This window comes from Trachypithecus francoisi, unplaced genomic scaffold (assembly GCF_009764315.1).
Source record: "Trachypithecus francoisi isolate TF-2019V2 unplaced genomic scaffold, Tfra_2.0 Lachesis_group11, whole genome shotgun sequence".
NCBI lineage: Eukaryota > Metazoa > Chordata > Mammalia > Primates > Cercopithecidae > Trachypithecus > Trachypithecus francoisi.
This window is the reverse complement of record NW_022681456.1, coordinates 21,512,097-21,528,659: the sequence shown is the minus strand read 5'-3', so window position 1 is coordinate 21,528,659 and position 16,563 is coordinate 21,512,097. Positions and strand designations below refer to the sequence as shown.

At 46.8% G+C, this 16,563-nt stretch overlaps 1 protein-coding gene and 1 pseudogene across 4 annotated transcripts in view; one reads left to right on the top strand and one right to left on the bottom strand.

Annotated features, from left to right (window-relative positions):
- Positions 1-6,498: 6,498 nt before the first annotated feature.
- BRAP (BRCA1 associated protein) overlaps positions 6,499-16,563 on the bottom strand; it is a 46,469-nt gene continuing 36,404 nt past the window's right edge. For all 4 annotated transcript variants that reach the window (XM_033220572.1, XM_033220573.1, XM_033220575.1 and 1 more), the window contains 2 exons: positions 13,137-13,240; positions 6,499-6,977 (listed from right to left, as the gene is read on the bottom strand). In XM_033220572.1, the coding sequence (XP_033076463.1) occupies positions 6,614-6,977; positions 13,137-13,240 (468 nt within the window). In that variant the 3' untranslated portion in view covers positions 6,499-6,613. The remainder of the gene's footprint in view (positions 6,978-13,136; positions 13,241-16,563) is intronic.
- On the top strand, positions 8,454-8,964 carry LOC117089394 (annotated as a pseudogene).

The window sequence follows — 16,563 nt, the reverse complement described above, 5'->3', positions numbered from 1 at the left end:
AACATGTGAGTTTCAGGAATACAAGGTAAATAAAGGTTATCATTAAAACATGAAACATGGCCAGGCGTGGTGGCTCACACCTGTAATCCCAGCACTTTGGGAGGCTGAAGCAGGCAGATCACTTGAGGTCAAGAGTTTGAGACCAGCCTGGCCAGTAGGGTGAAACCCCATCTCTGCCAAAAATACAAAAATTAGCCGGCATGTAGTGTGCACCTATAATCTCAGCTACTCGGGAGGCTGAGACACAAGAATCACTTGAACCCAGAAGGCAGAGGTTGCGGTGAGCTGAGATGGCGCCACTGCACTCCAGCCTGGGGGACAGAGCGAGACTCCATCTCAAAAAAAAAAGTTGTTGATTATGGCATTAAGCAGGATAGAGGCCAGCCCCCACTCCAGTAAAAATTAAAAGCCTTATGTAACCTCCCTGAAGTCCACTAATGCCCAAATGCAAAGAATGCTTTTCACTTGCTCCAGGGAGACTACAGAACAGGGTTTGGGGGAGGCCAGTGGGTAGGGGTGGGAGGTGCAAAATCTACTTCACCTTGCAGAGGAGAAGGAGACACTTGGCCTTAGCTCTAGGATAAAACTTGGGATTCCTAAAGGACAAGCTTTTCTCCCTATTACTGCTTCACTCTTTACTGTCAAAGCCATATCTGGGCCGGGCGCATTGGCTCACACCTGTAATCCCAGCGCTTTGGGAGGCCGAGGTGAGCAGATCCCTTGAAGCCAAGAGTTTGAGACGAGCCTGGCCAAAGTGGCAAAAGCCCATCTCTACCAAAATACAAAATATAAAAAATACAAAAAATGGCTGGGTACAGTGGCTCATGCCTATAATCCCAGCACTTTGGGAGGCCGAGTAGATGGATCACTTGAGGTCAGGAGTTTGAGACCAGCCTGGCCAACACGGCAAAACTCCATCTCTACAAAAAATATAAAAATTAGCCAGGCGTGGTGGTGTGTGCCTGTAATCCCAGCTACTTGGGATGCTGAGGCATGAGAATTGCTTGAACCCAGGAGGCAGAGGTTGCAGTGAGCTGAGATCGTGCCACCGCACTCCAGCCTGGGCCATAGAGTGAGTCTCTGCCTCAAAAAAAAAAAAAAAAAAAATCTGCATCTGTTGGTGTAACCATTAGGTATTCTGGATCTCCTATTTCAAGACTTTTCACAGGCAGGCATGAAAATGACTGGCCAGCAGAAAATGTCTGCCACAGAATACTCGGTAGCTTCCTAAACTCGATTAAGGTGACAGCCTGGTCTCTGGGTGGTAGTTTAAAGGACCCCAGCACTGTTAAGGTGCAGGAGCTGATTCTTAAGAGACTTTTAATTTCCCTTTTGCTGCCAAGAGAAGTGATGCAGCAGAGTCACTATACAGCAGTTAATTCAGCTTTATCCTGGAGAAAACAAGAGTGACTTTTTCCTTTTTTAGATAAGCCCATGGACTTCATCGCACAAGCCAAAATATGCCACCAGCCCAAGCAACGTGGCATCGTGCATGGCAGCAGCCAAATCTCATGGATGGTATTTGTAGCTTGTGGAGCCTGACTGTACTAGGAGAGGGGTTTCTAAACGATGACAGAAGGTTGTTCATTCGTGATTTGCCAAGTTCTCCACACTCTACTAGCTGGCTGTGGAAATCAATTTCTCAGCCCTTTTGAGGAGGACAACTTTGTCATGCAAGCAGAGAGTGGATAGTTGCTTCGGTGTTTATGTATTTATCAGTGTATCCTAACGAGTCACATTAATGACGGTTTCCCACCAAGAACCACCACCAACACCCCCCACCACCCCGCTAAACAATCTCAGCTTAGTGTAGGGCATGGGAAATAGTCTCAGGTGTAAAAATTACTTTTCGTGGCTGGGCGCGGTGACTCACGCTTATAATCCCAGCACTTTGGGAGGCTGAGGCAGGTGGATCACTTGAGAGGTCAGGAGTTCGAGACCAGCCTTACCAACATGGCAAAACCCTGTCTCTACTAAAAACACAAAACATTTAGCTGGGCGTGGTGGCACATGTCTCTAATCACAGCTACTCAGGAGGCTGAGGCAGGAGAATCACTTGAACCCAGCAGGTGGAGGTTGCAGTGAGCCGAGGTGGAGCCACTGTACTCCAGCCTGGGAGACAGAACAAGACTGTCTTTAAAAAAAAAAAATCTGCTGTTAGTTTGCAAGAGTTATGTGCCTAGGACTTCCCCTGCCCAGTTCAGCTACTTTTCACTAGTTTGGGAACCTGGAAGAAGGGAGTGGAAAGATGAATAATCTAGATGCTGACTATATTGTTGAGGGTTATTTTTTGAGACACGGTCTGTTGCCCAGGCTGGAGTACAGTGGTACAATCACAGCTCACTGCAGTCTTGAACTCCTGGGTTCACACAATCCTCCCACCTCAGCCTCCCAAATAGCTGGGACTACAGGTGTGCACCACCATGCCCGACTAATTGAAAACAATTTTTTTTGGTAGAGATTGGGTCTGGCCATGTTGCCCAGGCTGGTCTTGAACTCCTGACCTCAAGCATTCCTCCCACCTCAGCCTCCCAAAGTGGTGGGATTACAGATGTAAGCCACCACACCCAACCAAGGGGTTGATTTTTCCGTTGCTTTTTAAATTAAGGCCATTGACACTTTTTTTTTTTTTAAGATGGAGTCTCCCTCTATCACCCTGGCTGGAGTGCAGTGGAGCAATCTAGGCTCACTGTAAGCTCCACCTCCCGGGTTCATGCCATTCTCCTGCCTCAGCCTCCGGAGTAGCTGGGACTACAAGCACCCACCACCATGCCTGGCCAAATTTTTTGTATTTTAAGTAGAGATGAGGTTTCACCGTGTTACCCAAGATGGTCTCAATCTCCTGACCTCATGATCTGCCCACCTCAGCCTCCCAAAGTGCTGCAATTACAAGAGTGAGCCACCACGCCAGGCCCTGACACTTTTTTTTTTGAGATGGAGTCTCGCTCTGTTGCCCAGGCTAGAGTGGCACGATCTTGGTTCACTGCAAGCTCCGCCTCCCGGGTTCGTGCCATTCTCCTGCCTCAGCCTCCCGAGTAGCTGGGACTACAGGCGCCCGACACTACGCCTGGCTAATTTTTTGTATTTTTTAATTTTATTTGTTTATTTATTTTTTTTTTTTTGAGACGGAGTCTCGCTCTGTAGCCCAGGCTGGAGTGCAGTGGCGCGATCTTGGCTCACTGCAAGCTCCGCCTCCCGGGTTCCTGCCATTCTCCTGCCTCAGCCTCCCGAGTAGCTGGGACTACAGGCGCCCACCATCTCGCCTGGCTATTTTTTTGTATTTTTTAGTAGAGATGGGGTTTCACCGTGTAGACCAGTATGGTCTCGATCTCCTGACCTCGTGATCCACCCGTCTCGGCCTCCCAAAGTGCTGGGATTACAGGCTTGAGCCACCGCGCCCGACCACTAATTTTTTGTATTTTTAGTGGAGACAGGGTTTCACCGTGTTAGCCAGGATGGTCTCGATCTCCTCACCTCGTGATCTGCCTGTCTTGACCTCCCAAAGTGCTGGGATTACAGGCGTGAGCCACCGTGCCCGGCCCACTTTTTTTTTTTGAGATGGAGGCTTGCTCTGTCACCTAGGCTAGAGTACAATGGCACGATCTCAGCTCACTGCAACCTCCGCCTCCCAGGTTCTAGCGATTCTCCCACCTCAGCCTCCCCAGGAGCTGGGATTACAGGGACCCACCATCATGCCTGGCTAATTTTTGTATTTTTGTACAGGCGGGGTTTCACCATGTTGGCCAGGCTGGTCTTGAACTCCTGACCTCAGGTGATCTGCCCACTTCAGCCTCCCAAAGTGCTGGGATTACAGGCGTTGAGCCACTGTGCCCGGCTGACACTTTCTTTTTTTTTTTTTTTTTTGAGGCGGAGTCTCGCTCTGTCACCCGGACTGGAGTGCAGTGGCCAGATCTCGGCTCACTGCAAGCTCCGCCTCCCGGTTTACGCCATTCTCCTGCCTCAGCCTCCCCAGTAGCTGGGACTACAGGCGCCCGCCACCTCGCCCGGCTAGTTTTTGTATTTTTAGTAGAGACGGGGTTTCACCGTGTTAGCCAGGATGGTCTCGATCTCCTGACCTCGTGATCCGCCCGTCTCGGCCTCCCAAAGTGCTGGGATTACAGGCTTGAGCCACCGCGCCCGGCCGACACTTTCTTAGATTATTAGAGACATGCTCCCAAGCAAATGTCAGAGACACAAATTTCACACAGGGCAGAATAATTTCAAAGTCTGGCTATTTTAATTCAATTTCATTGTTCAAGGTAGTATGGGTATATTAAGTGGTTCATTTCCATCCTGAAGAAAACAGCTTCTGTCTGATGTGATATTGTGAAATTCAAACATGACTCCTTGTTTTTATAACACATACACACACACACACACACACACATTTTCTTTACATATCCTGGTAAGATTTTTCTGGAACACTTTTTTTTAAAACCTTCAAGTAGTTTGGAAACATTTGCCTACTTGCTCATTCCTCTGGGCACAGCCTGTTCAGAGCATTTATCCCACCTGTGCTGAAAAATCTGTTTTCCCAGGTGGTGGTGGAGCCGCTGGATAGAGGGGATCACAGAGAAATGAGTGAGCGAGCTTTGTAAACTACTTCTAATTCTCTTCATTAGTATGCTATGATCCACCACAGCTTCTGCAAGGTCAGACATGCAAGACAACTACTTGGCCAAAACAGCAGGATTCTAACTAGTGTAAAAATAGATTTTAAATAAAATAGAATCTCTATAGGAAAGAGAATTAGGTTATGCTTTACATTCCCACTTTTTTTTTTTTTTTTTTTACATTCCCACTCTTAAGATATCTGTATATATAAGTCCAAGAGAGATTCAAAGAGTTGGTCTTCCCTAAGTAAAAATTAATGTCTGAGTACATTCATTTTGCAACATTACAGGTAAAGTTTTTTGGGAAATGCTGCAGCACATCCCACAAAAATGGATGGTGATTAGCAATACAGTTGATCTGCTAACAAGTAACATGTAAGACATTTAGGTCAAAGGGGATGAGGTCTAATTACAGGCTAAAAACCTATTCTGAAATGTGATCATTTGAAAACCTTTGGCTAATTATAAAGCAAAAACCAAAACCCCTCATTTAACAATACATCTTGCTAACCTATCCCTCTACCTCTTCAAGAAACTAAATTCCAACACAGGTCTTAAGTTTGCTCAATTACTGCAGGTTATGAATTACTTGGCATTTATGGTTCCAGAGAGAGTACACAGCCCCTCTGTTGGCCCACACAAGCATTATATGACTGTTTTATTTTTATTTTTTTTTTTTGAGATGGAGTCTCGCTCTGTCACCCAAGCTGGAGTGCAGTGGCCAGATCTCAGCTCACTGCAAGCTCCGCCTCCCGGGTTCACGCCATTCTCCTGCCTCAGCCTCCCGAGTAGCTGGGATTACAGGCGCCCGCCACCTCGCCCGGCTAGTTTTTTGTATTTTTTAGTAGAGACGGGGTTTCACCGTGTTAGCTAGGATGGTCTCGATCTCCTGACCTTGTGATCCGCCCGCCTCGGCCTCCCAAAGTGCTGGGATTACAGGCTTGAGCCACCGCGCCCGGCCTATATGACTGTTTTAAAGGGGGCTCTGTTGAAATTCTAATTTTAGGATTTAGAAACAGCCTTTGGTTATATCTTGAAAGCGTAATTGAAAATCTGCCCAAGCTCCCTCTAGCTGCAACCTGAACATGCAGCCCAATATTTTGTAAACATTTAGAAAATACTGAACCCAGCAAAATACACAATTAGCTAGTCAGAGGCCTCACTCTACATTTTCACACGGATGAGAAATCTCCCCACTCAGTCTTGCTAGATGCTAGGATATCCACTCTGAGGTTTGAGTTTGGGAACAGCCATTAAGCCTCCTCCTTAATTGCGGTTCATAATGACGTATGAAGTCACCGAAAATAAACAGTGGAGCTGCCACCATTTTTCCTACACTGAATCTACCTAATGTGCCCTGGGTTGTTTGTTTTTCCTGGCTAGCCCCAGAGCAAGAAGAGATGACTGCTGGTAAAGAGCCAGGGCCCGGTTTACTACCAGGCCTCTTTTCAGATAACATTCAAGCAATTCCTCCACTCCCTAGAGGAAGGGGGAGATGATAATGATATGACACTATTGCTAGGGAATTTTCATAACTCCTTAGTAGCCAATGGAAACCTCTCTTTAAAGCAGCTGTTATGACCTCAGAGAGGTTTGGTGCTTTAGTGCTAGATAACCTTACCTTTGAGGTTACAAGAAATAACTTAACATCTTAAACCTACCCCAGAACTCAATGTCAAATATACCAACTACATAAATACAACGGAAAAATGCACAGCAGAGTTGGGGCTTCTACCAAGCAGGAAGGCAAAATGGTCATTAGAATGTCTGAGGTTAGGGAACTCTTAAGACCTTTTCAAACGCAGCCCCTTTCCATCAGCTCTCCACTCAGCACCCTCTACATTCACTACATCACACACTAGCAAATGAAAGAGCCAAACAACTGTGGCTTGATCCTCACTTGTACTTATTAGGGCCCACCCTCACATTTAGCTGAAGGTCCCAGCATACCCTCACAGTGCCAGGGAGAACAGTCTCGGGGATGTCTGTTGCTCTGAAGGTCACTTGCCCCTCTTGCTGCGACCCTTCCTGGAGGACAACTTCCCACTGCCCCCAGAAGAGGCAGGGCTCGAGGCTGAGGCCATGGCAATGTTGATCTGTCCCTCTTGGATTTCCTGCCGGGTCTCAGCAGGCAGATGGTTGATCTTCTGCTGTGTCTCCAGGTAGAACATGACATCACGCAGCTGCTCCTGGATCTCGGTGATCTGCAGATCTTTTTGGTCACAGGTCTCTTTCAACACCCTCTCCTCCTCTTTTAACTTGTTCTGCAGGAGGACTTGGTTGGCTCGCAAACACTTGTTCATTTCCTGCTCCTCTTTGAGCTCGTTGGTGAGTTTGGCCACTTTCGTGTTTAGTTGAGTGCACCTTTAGAAAAACAAAGGAAGACAAAAGCACATTTTTCATTTGCTAACACAGTCCCCTTTCTGCTCTGGGATTGAACAGAGAAACCATGACTTCAGAATCCCTTTAGGACAGACCCCTTTCTCCCATGATGAGGGAGACTGGTTTGCTGCCATTGCAATAAGCTATGCAAAGCAAGAATTTTGCTTTACTTAACACAAGCGTATTTTTTTTCTTTGAGATGGAGTTTCGCTCTTGTTGCCCAGGCTGGAATGCAATGGCACAATCTCAGCTCACTGCAATGTCCACCTCCTGGGTTCAAGTGATTCTCCTGCCTCAGCCTCCCAAGTAGCTGGCATTACAGGCACCCGCCACCATGCCTGGCTAATTTTTGTATTTTTAGTAGAGACTGGGTTTCGCCATGTTGGCCAGGCTGGTCTTGAACTCCCGACCTCAGGTGATCCACCCGCCTTGGCCTTCCAAGGTACTGGGATTAAAGGCATGATGTACTGCGCCAGTCCACAAGTGTACTATATATTTATTTTATTTATTTATTTTTTGAGATGGAGTCTCACTCTGTTGCCCATGCTGGAGTACAGTGGCGTGATCTTGGCTCACTGCAACCTCTGCTGCTTGGGTTCAAGCGATTCTCCTGCCTCAGCCTCCCAAATAGCAGGGATTACAGGCGCCTGCCACTGTGCCCAGCTAATTTTTGTATTTTCAGTAGAGACAGGGTTTCACCATGTTGCCCAGGATGGTCTCAATCTCTTGACTTCATGATCCACTGGCCTCAGCCTCCCAAAGTGCTGGGATTACAGGTGTGAGCCAGCGCGTCCAGCCCACAAATGTACTTTTAAGACACTTTTTTTTTTTTTTTTTGAGACGGAGTCTCGCTCTGTCGCCCAGGCTGGAGTGCAGTGGCGCAATCTCGGCTCACTGCAAGCTCCGCCTCCCGGGTTTACGCCATTCTCCAGCCTCAGCCTCCGAGTAGCTGGGACTACAGGCGCCCGCCACCGCACCCGGCTAGATTTTTGTATTTTTAGTAGAGACGGGGTTTCACCGTGTTAGCCAGGAGGGTCTCGATCTCCTGACCTCGTGATCTACCCGCCTCGGCCTCCCAAAGTGCTGGGATTACAGGCTGGAGCCACCGCGCCCGGCCAAGACACTTTTTAAAAAAGCATCAGAAATTTTTCAGTAGCAGAAACTATTCTGTGACTGATGGTAAAAATTCTATTGCTTCTTTGTTTTGCAGTCAGTGGTTAAATAGGTGCCTTGCAGATGATAGCTGTGATAAGGAAGTTATGAGGAAAAGTGGCATTCTTGGAGAGTCAAGTACTCTGACTTCATTGCATTTGCTGAAGGGAAAAAAAAAGGGCACTTATTCTAACCAAAGGGCTTTAGACTTGGGAGTGCCTTCTTCTTGATGTCCAGTCTTACTCGTAAGTAAAGAAATGCAGCTCTTCCACAGGAGGCCTACACACCGCTGCTTGTGCTGCTGCCATGTCTCTAGTGATCCCTGAAAAGTTCCAGCGTATTTTGCGAGTACTCAACACCAACATCGATGGGCGGCGGAAACAGTCTTTGCCGTCTCTGTCATTAAGGGTGTGGGCCAAAGATATGCTCATGTGGTGTTGAGGAAAGCAGACTTTGACCTCACCAAGAGGGTGGGAGAACTCACTGAGGATGAGGTGGAACGTGTGATCACCATTATGCAGAATCCATGCCAGTGTAAGATCCCAGATGGTTCTTGAACAGATAGAAGGATGTAAAGGATGGAAAATATAGCCAGGTCCTAGCCAATGGTCTGGACAACAAGCTCCGTGAAGACCTGGAGCGACTGAAGAAGATTCGGGCCCATAGAGGGCTGCACCACTTCTGGGGCCTTTGTGTCCGAGGCCAGCGCACCAAGACCACTTGCCACCGTGGCCGCACTGTGGACGTCTCCAAGAAGAAATAAGTCTGTAGGCCTTGTCTGTTAATAAATAGTTTATATACCAAAAAAAAAAAAAAAGAATTGCAAATGAAACCACCATTTGAGGCCAGGTGCGTTGGCTTATGCTTGGAATCCCAGCACTCCAGGAGGCTGAGGCGAGAGGATCGCTTCAGCAAATGAAAGAGGAAATGAGGGCCGGGCGCGGTGGCTCAAGCCTGTAATCCCAGCACTTTGGGAGGCCGAGGCGGGCGGATCACGAGGTCAGGAGATCGAGACCATCCTGGCTAACACGGTGAAACCCTGTCTCTACTAAAAAAAAATACAAAAAACTAGCCGGGTGAGGTGGCGGGCGCCTGTAGTCCCAGCTACTGGGGAGGCTGAGGCAGGAGAATGGCGTGAACCCGGGAGGCGGAGCTTGCAGTGAGCCGAGATCCGGCCACTGCACTCCAGCCTGGGCGACAGAGCGAGACTCCGTCTCAAGAAAAAAAAAAAAAAAGAGGAAATGAGTTCGAGACCAGCCTGGGCAACAAAGTAAGACCCTGTCACTACACAAAATCAAAAAATTAGCCAGGTGTGGTAGCGTGCACCAGTGGTCCCAGATTTACAGGAGGCTGAAGCTGGAGGATTGCTTGATCCCAGCAGGTCAAGGCTGCAGTGAGCTGTGTTCATGCTACTGCACTCCAGCCTGGGTGACAGAACAAGACCTTGTCTCAAACAACCAACCCACACCATCTGAGACCCAGTAGAGTGGCTCATGTCTGTAATACCAGCACTATGGAAGGCAAAAGTGGGAGGGTCACTTAAGGCCAGGAAGGTTGCTTTGAAACCAGCCTGGTCAACATAGTGAGACACCGTCTCTACAAAAGAAACATTAAATAAATTAGCTATTTAATTTAAAGTGTGGTGATGTGCACTTGTAGACCCAGCTAACTGGGAGGCTGAGGCAGAGGATTGCTTGAGCCTAGGAATTTGAGCCTGCAGTGGGCTGTGATTGCATCACTGCACTCCAGCCTGTTTGACAGAATAAGACCCTGTCTCAAAAAAATAACAAAAAACAAAAGCACACACACACAAAAACCACAAACAAAAAAACCCCACTATTTAAGATACTATTTTTATGTATCAGAACACCCAAGAGCTGAGACATGAGAAAAGAGGCACTTACACACTGGCACTGGAGCATGAACTGGTATAAACTCTTTTGAAGACAACTTGGCAATATCTATAAAAATAAAAAATTTGGGCCAGGCACGTTGGCTCACGTCTGTTATCCCAGCACTTTAGGAGGCCAAGGAGGGTGGATCATGAGGTCAGGAGTTCAACATCAGCCTGGCAACATGGTGAAAATCTGTTTCTACTAAAAATACAAAAATTAGCCGGGTGTGGCAGTGTGTGCCTGTAATGCCAGCTACTCGGGAGGCTGAGGCAGGAGAACTGCTTGAACCTGGGAGGTGGAGGTTGCGGTGAGCCAAGATCATGCCACTGCACTCCGGCCTGTGCGAAAGAGCAAGACTCCGTCTCAAAAAATAAATAAATAAATAATAAATAAATAAATAAATAAATAAATAAATAAATAATTGCATTCCCTTTAACACAGATACTTCATTTCTAGGAATTTATCCCATAGAATATACATACTCAAGATTGGGCAAAAAGAGACATGGAGAAAGATGCTCTTTACAGTATTGCTTATAGTACTGTGAGATTTGACACAACTTGACACAATCAATAGGGAACTGGTCAAAATTATTATGGTAGGCCAGGTGCAGTGGCTCATGCCTATAATCCCAGCATTTTCGGAGGCCAAGACAGGAGGATCACTTGAGGCCAACAGTTCAAAACCAACCTGGGCAATATGGCAAGACCCCATCCCTACAAAAAAATTTTAAATTGGGCAGGCATGGTGGCACACACCTGTAGTCCTAGCTACTCAGGAAGCTCAGACTAGGAGGATCACTTGAGCCCAGGAGCTGGAGGTTGCAGTGAGCTATGATTACACCACTGTACTCCGGCCTAGGCAACACAGCAAGACCTTATTTCAACAACAAGAACAAAAATAATTATGGTACATCCATACAATGAAACAGCATGCAGATGTTACAAAGATCAGGATAGATTTAGATGTGCTAGTATGAAAAAAAGTCCAAAAACATATTTTATCAAAGATAACACCTACATTCTATTTTTGCAGAGAAAAGATTATGCATGTGAGATATTTATGTGGGCAGAGCTAAACATCTAGAATAAATATTCACTAGTACTGGATAATAATGGTTAACACTAGATAGCAGGATCTAGGGGGTGAAAAAGAACTTCCTGTTTTGCAGGGTGTGGTGGCCCACACCTGTAATGGTAAAACAGTCTCTACAAAAAATTAGCCAGAGGCCAGGCGCGGTGGCTTATGCCTGTAATCCCAGCACTTTGGTGGGTGGATCACCTGAGGTCGGGAGTTTGAGACCAGCCTGACCAACATGGAGAAACCCCGTTTCTACTAAAAATACAAAATTAGCCAGGCATGGTGGCACACGCCTATAATTCCAGCTACTCGGGAGGCTGAGGCAGGACAATCGTTTGAACCCTGGAGGCAGAGGTTGTGGGGAGCCGAGATCACGCCATTGCAGCCTGGGCAACAAAAGTGAAACTCCATCTCAAAAAAAAAAAAAAATTAGCCAGGGCTGGTGGTGCACAGCTGTAGTCCAGCTACTTGGGAGGCTGAGGTGGGAGCATCACCTGAGCCTAGGGAGGTGGAAGATGTAGCGAGCTGGCCGAGTGCAGTGGCTTATGCTTGTAATCCCAGCACTTTGGGAGGCCGAGGTGGGCGGATCATGAGGTCAAGAGATTGAGACCATCCTGGCCAACATGGTGAAACCCCATCTCTACTAAAAATACAAAAATTAGCTGGGTGTGGTGGTGTGCTCCTGTAATCCTAGCTACTTGGGAGGCTGAGGCAGGAGAATCGCTTGAATCTAGGAGGCAGAGGTTGCAGTGAGCTGAGATGGCGCCACTGCACTCCAGCCTGGGTGACAGGGAAAAACCTTGTCTCTAAAAAAACAAAAAAAACAAAAAAAAAACAAAAAACCCTTCCAGTTTAAGCTCTATTCTTTAACACAGTTGTTCAATTTGTTAGGGTGCTGAAAGTATAGGGTAATTTTAAATTTTTACTTCTATTAATTTTGTAGTGTTGTTTTTACAATAGCTTAAAAAAAATTTATTTTTGTTGAGACAGGGTCTCGCTGTTGCCCAGGATGGAGTGCAGTGGTGAGATGTTGGCTCACTGCAGCCTCTGCCTCCCCGACTCATGTGATCCTCCTACCTCAGCCTCCTGAGTAGCAGGGACTACAGGTATGCACCACCATGCCCAGCTAATTTTTGTATTTTTAGTGGAGATGGGGTTTTACCATGTCGTCCAGGTTGGTCTTGAATTCCTGGGCTCAAGCAACCTGCCAGCCTCAGCCTCCCAAAGTGCTGGGATTACAGGCATAAGCCATCATGCCTGGCTGGTAATTTCAATCAGTAGCAAATATCTTCCCAAATAACAGTAAATAAGGAATGTTATTGCTATGCCGTTTATGAGTTTTTTGCTCCATATTCAACATCTTTTGCCTTTAACCCCTGCCCAAGGCCACAGCATATAACATTTCCAGCTTAGACACAGTCTCCTTCCTAACTGCCAGTTCTCAGTCACAATGGCTCAAAGAAGCCAAAGGCTCTGGATGGAAGAAAATTGCTTTTCACAGGCAAAAATGGAAGATATCTGCACACACTTCAGGCGCACAGACATCAGGAGAGAGCATTGCATTCCACATGGCATCCATCTGGTATGAAACCCCACATTTTTTTTTTTTTTTTATTATACTTTAAGTTCTAGGGTACATGTGCATAACGTGCAGGTTTGTTACATATGTATACTTATGCCATGTTGGTGTGCTGCACCCATCAACTCATCAGCACCCATCAATTCATCATTTATATCATGTATACCTCCCCCAAAACCCCACATTTTTTAATAAACAAGAAGCCTGTTCCATACATAGGGAGACTCCTGAAAACCTGGTGATACGTATACTTAAAAATGAGGGTGTTTCCATAGGAATGAAAGAAACTGTCTGTTTACAGAGCCTGTTACAACAGAACAGACCTGGCTGGGCAAAGTGGCTCACGCCTGTAATCCCAACACTTTGGGAGGCCGAGGCGGGTGGATCACCTGAGGTCAGGAGTTTGAGACAACAGAACAGACCTATTGTACCTACCTTCTTTCCACAGACTGCTTTTCCTTTAGGAGATCATTTAGTTTGTGCTCTAGATTATCACACTTCTCAATTGTTTCTTTAAACTTGGTCTTCATGTTGTTAATCTGAGAGAGCAAACAGAAATCAGATTCATTTCACAAACGTAATGTGGTGTGCTCTTTGGGGCTAACATCATATTTTCCCCCCTAATTATATGTATGTAACTTTGACAATTCAAAATTAGAAAAGGTGAGATATAGCAGTTTCCAGACAGGGAAAAAATATAAAGAAAAGGTGAGGTAATCATTTGAAAGAATTTCTGTAACAGGATTAAAAATGCTGGGAGATCTTTTTTTTCTTTTCTTTTTTTGAGATGGAGTCTCGCTCTGCCTGCCAGGCTGAAGTGCGGTAGTACGATCTCGGCTCACTACAATCTCCGCCTCCTCGGTTCAAGCCATTCTCCTGCCTCAGCCTTCCAAGTAGCTGGGATTATAGGCACATGCCCTCTACCACGCCTGGGTAATTTTTGTATTTTTAGTAGAGATGTGTTTTCACCATGTTAGCCAGGCTGGTTTTGAACTCCTGACCTCAGGTGATCCACCAGCCTCGGCCTCCCAAAGTGCTAGGACTACAGGTGCCTGCCACCATGCCCTAATTTTTGTATTTTTAGTAAAGACAGGGTTTCACCATGTTGGCCAGGCTGGTCTCAAACTCCTAACCTCAGGTGATCCACCTGCCTCGGCCTCCCAAAATGCTGGGATGACAGGCGTGAGCCACTGTGCCCAGCCTAATTTTTTCTTTTTTTTTTTTTTGAGACGGAGTCTCGCTCTGTCGCCCAGGCTGGAGTGCAGTGGTGCGATCTCAGCTCACTGCAAGCTCTGCCTCCCAGGTTTATTCCATTCTCCTGCCTCAGCCTCCTGAGTAGCTAGGACTATAGGCGCCCACCACCACGCCTGGCTGATTTTTTGTATTTTTAGTAGAGACGGGGTTTCACCGTGTTAGCCAGGATGGTCTCGATCTCCTGACCTCGTGATCCGCCCGCCTCGGCCTCCCAAAGTGCTGGGATTACAGGCTTGAGCCACCACGCCCGGCCAGGAGAAAATTTCAAAAGGATCTAGTGCTCTGTTATTTTTAAACAATATTGAAGAGAAAAATAATACCTAACTAGAATTTGAGCAATTTTAAAGCTATTTTGATTTTTATGACAGAAGAACATTTAGAAATCTCTCTTCCAGCTGGACGTGGTGGCTCACGCCTGTAATCCTAGCACTTTGGGAGGCCGAGGTGGGCGGATCATGAGGTCAGGTGTTCAAGAACAGCCTGGCCAATATGGTGAAACCCCTTCTCTACTAAAAATAAAAAAATTAGCTGGGCGTGGTGACATGCACCTGTAGTCCCAGCTGCCCAGGAGGCTGAGGCAAGAGAATTGCTTGAACCCGAAAGATGGAGGTTGCAGTGAGCCAAGATAGCGCCACTGCACTGCAGCCTGGGTGAGAGAAGGAGACTCCGTCTCAAAAACAAAACAAAACAAAACAAAACAAAACTCTTCCGTGTTCTTCCAATGGAGGTTGATTTTAAAGTTAATTTGAATGGAAAATTTATTTTTGTTTTATTGTATTGTATTGTTTTTTTTTTTGAGATGGAGTCTTGCTCTATCACCCAGGGTAGAGTGCAGTGGCGAGATCTTGGCTCACTGCAACCTCCACCTCCCTAGATCAAGCCCCTCCCTGCCTCAGCCTCCTGGATCACGAGGTCAGGAGATCGAGACCATCCTGGCTAACACGGTGAAACCCCATCTCTACTAAAAAATACAAAAAACTAGCCGGGCGAGGTGGCAGGCACCTGTAGTCCCAGCTACTCAGGAGGCTGAGGAGGAGAATGGCGTAAACCCTGGAGGCAGAGGTTGCAGTGAGCTGAGATCTGGCCACTGCACTCCAGCCTGGGTGACAGAGCAAGACTCCATCTCAAAAAAAAAAAAAAAAAAAGAAATTTTCTCCTAAACTAACTCCTGTCAGTTAAAGGAAGTTGAAAAGGACAGAAATTACTATCATAAGGAACCAAACTGTACATGTCTTGGACAGTAAGATACTTAAGCTAAACACATTTAAATCAAGATGAAAATATAAAGGTAACCCTAAAAAGATTTTTTTGTTGTGTGTTTTGTTTTTTTTTTCTTGAGATGGAGTCTCGCTCTGTCGCCCAGGCTAGAGTGCAGTGGTGCAATCTCAGCTTACTGCAAACTCCGCCTCCTGGGTTCACACCATTCTCCTGCCTCAGCCTCCCAAGTAGCTGGGACTATGGGCACCTGCAACCACACCCGGCTAATTTTTTGTATTTTTGGTAGAGACGGGGTTTCACCACGTTAGCCAGGATGGTCTTGATCTCCTGACCTTGTGATCTGCCTGCCTTGGCCTCCCAAAGTGCTAGGATTACAGACATGAGCCACTGCGCCTGGCCAAAAAGGTTTTTAATATTGTTACAGACAAATATTAACTATTTAAATTAGTGCTTTTTAAAACATTTCTGGTCCAGTGCCATGGCTCACGCCTGTAATCCCAGCACTTTGGGAGGGCCATGGCAGAAGGTTTGTTTGAGCCCAGGAGTTGGAGATCAACCTGGGCAACATAATAAGCGCTCCCCATCTCTCTCTTTTTTTTTTCTTTTCTTTGAGATGGAGTCTCACCCTGTTGCCCAGGGTGGAATGCAGTAGCGCAATCTCAGCTCACTGCAATTTCCACCTCCCTGTTCAAGTGATTCTCTTGCCTCAGTCTCCCAAGTAGCTGGGACTACAAGCACGTGCCACCACTCCTGGCTAATTTTTTTGTATTTGTAGTAGAGATGGGATTTCACCGTGTTAGCCAGGATGGTCTTGATCTCTTGACCTTGTGATCTGCCCGCCTCGGCCTCCCAAAGTGCTGGGAATTAGAGGCGTGGTGAGCCACCACGCCCAGTCGACCCCCTAATCTGAACAAAATTTTTTAAAAAATCAGCCAGGCACAGTGGCACCCTCCTGTGGTCCCAGCTACTAGGGAGACTGAGGTGGGAGGATCGCTTGAGCGTGAGAGGATGAGCCTGAGGCTGCAGTGAGCTGTAATGGTGCCACTACATTCCAGCCTGGCAACAGAGTGAGATCTCATCTCAAAAAACAAATGAAAACTTCTGACCATTAGCCCACAGTAAGAAACATCCATGCCACACACAAATCTGAAACGAGTTTCACAAAACAATATTAATTGTCGCCTGGGCGCAGTGGCTCATGCCTGTAATCCCAGCACTTAGGGAGGCTGAGACGGGCGGATCACGAGGTCAAGAGATCGTGACCATCCTGGCTAACACGGTGAACCCCATCTCTACTAAAAAATACAAAAAACTAGCCGGGCGAGGTGGCAGGCACCTGTAGTCCCAGCTACTCAGGAGGCTGAGGGAGGAGAATGGCGTAAACCCTGGA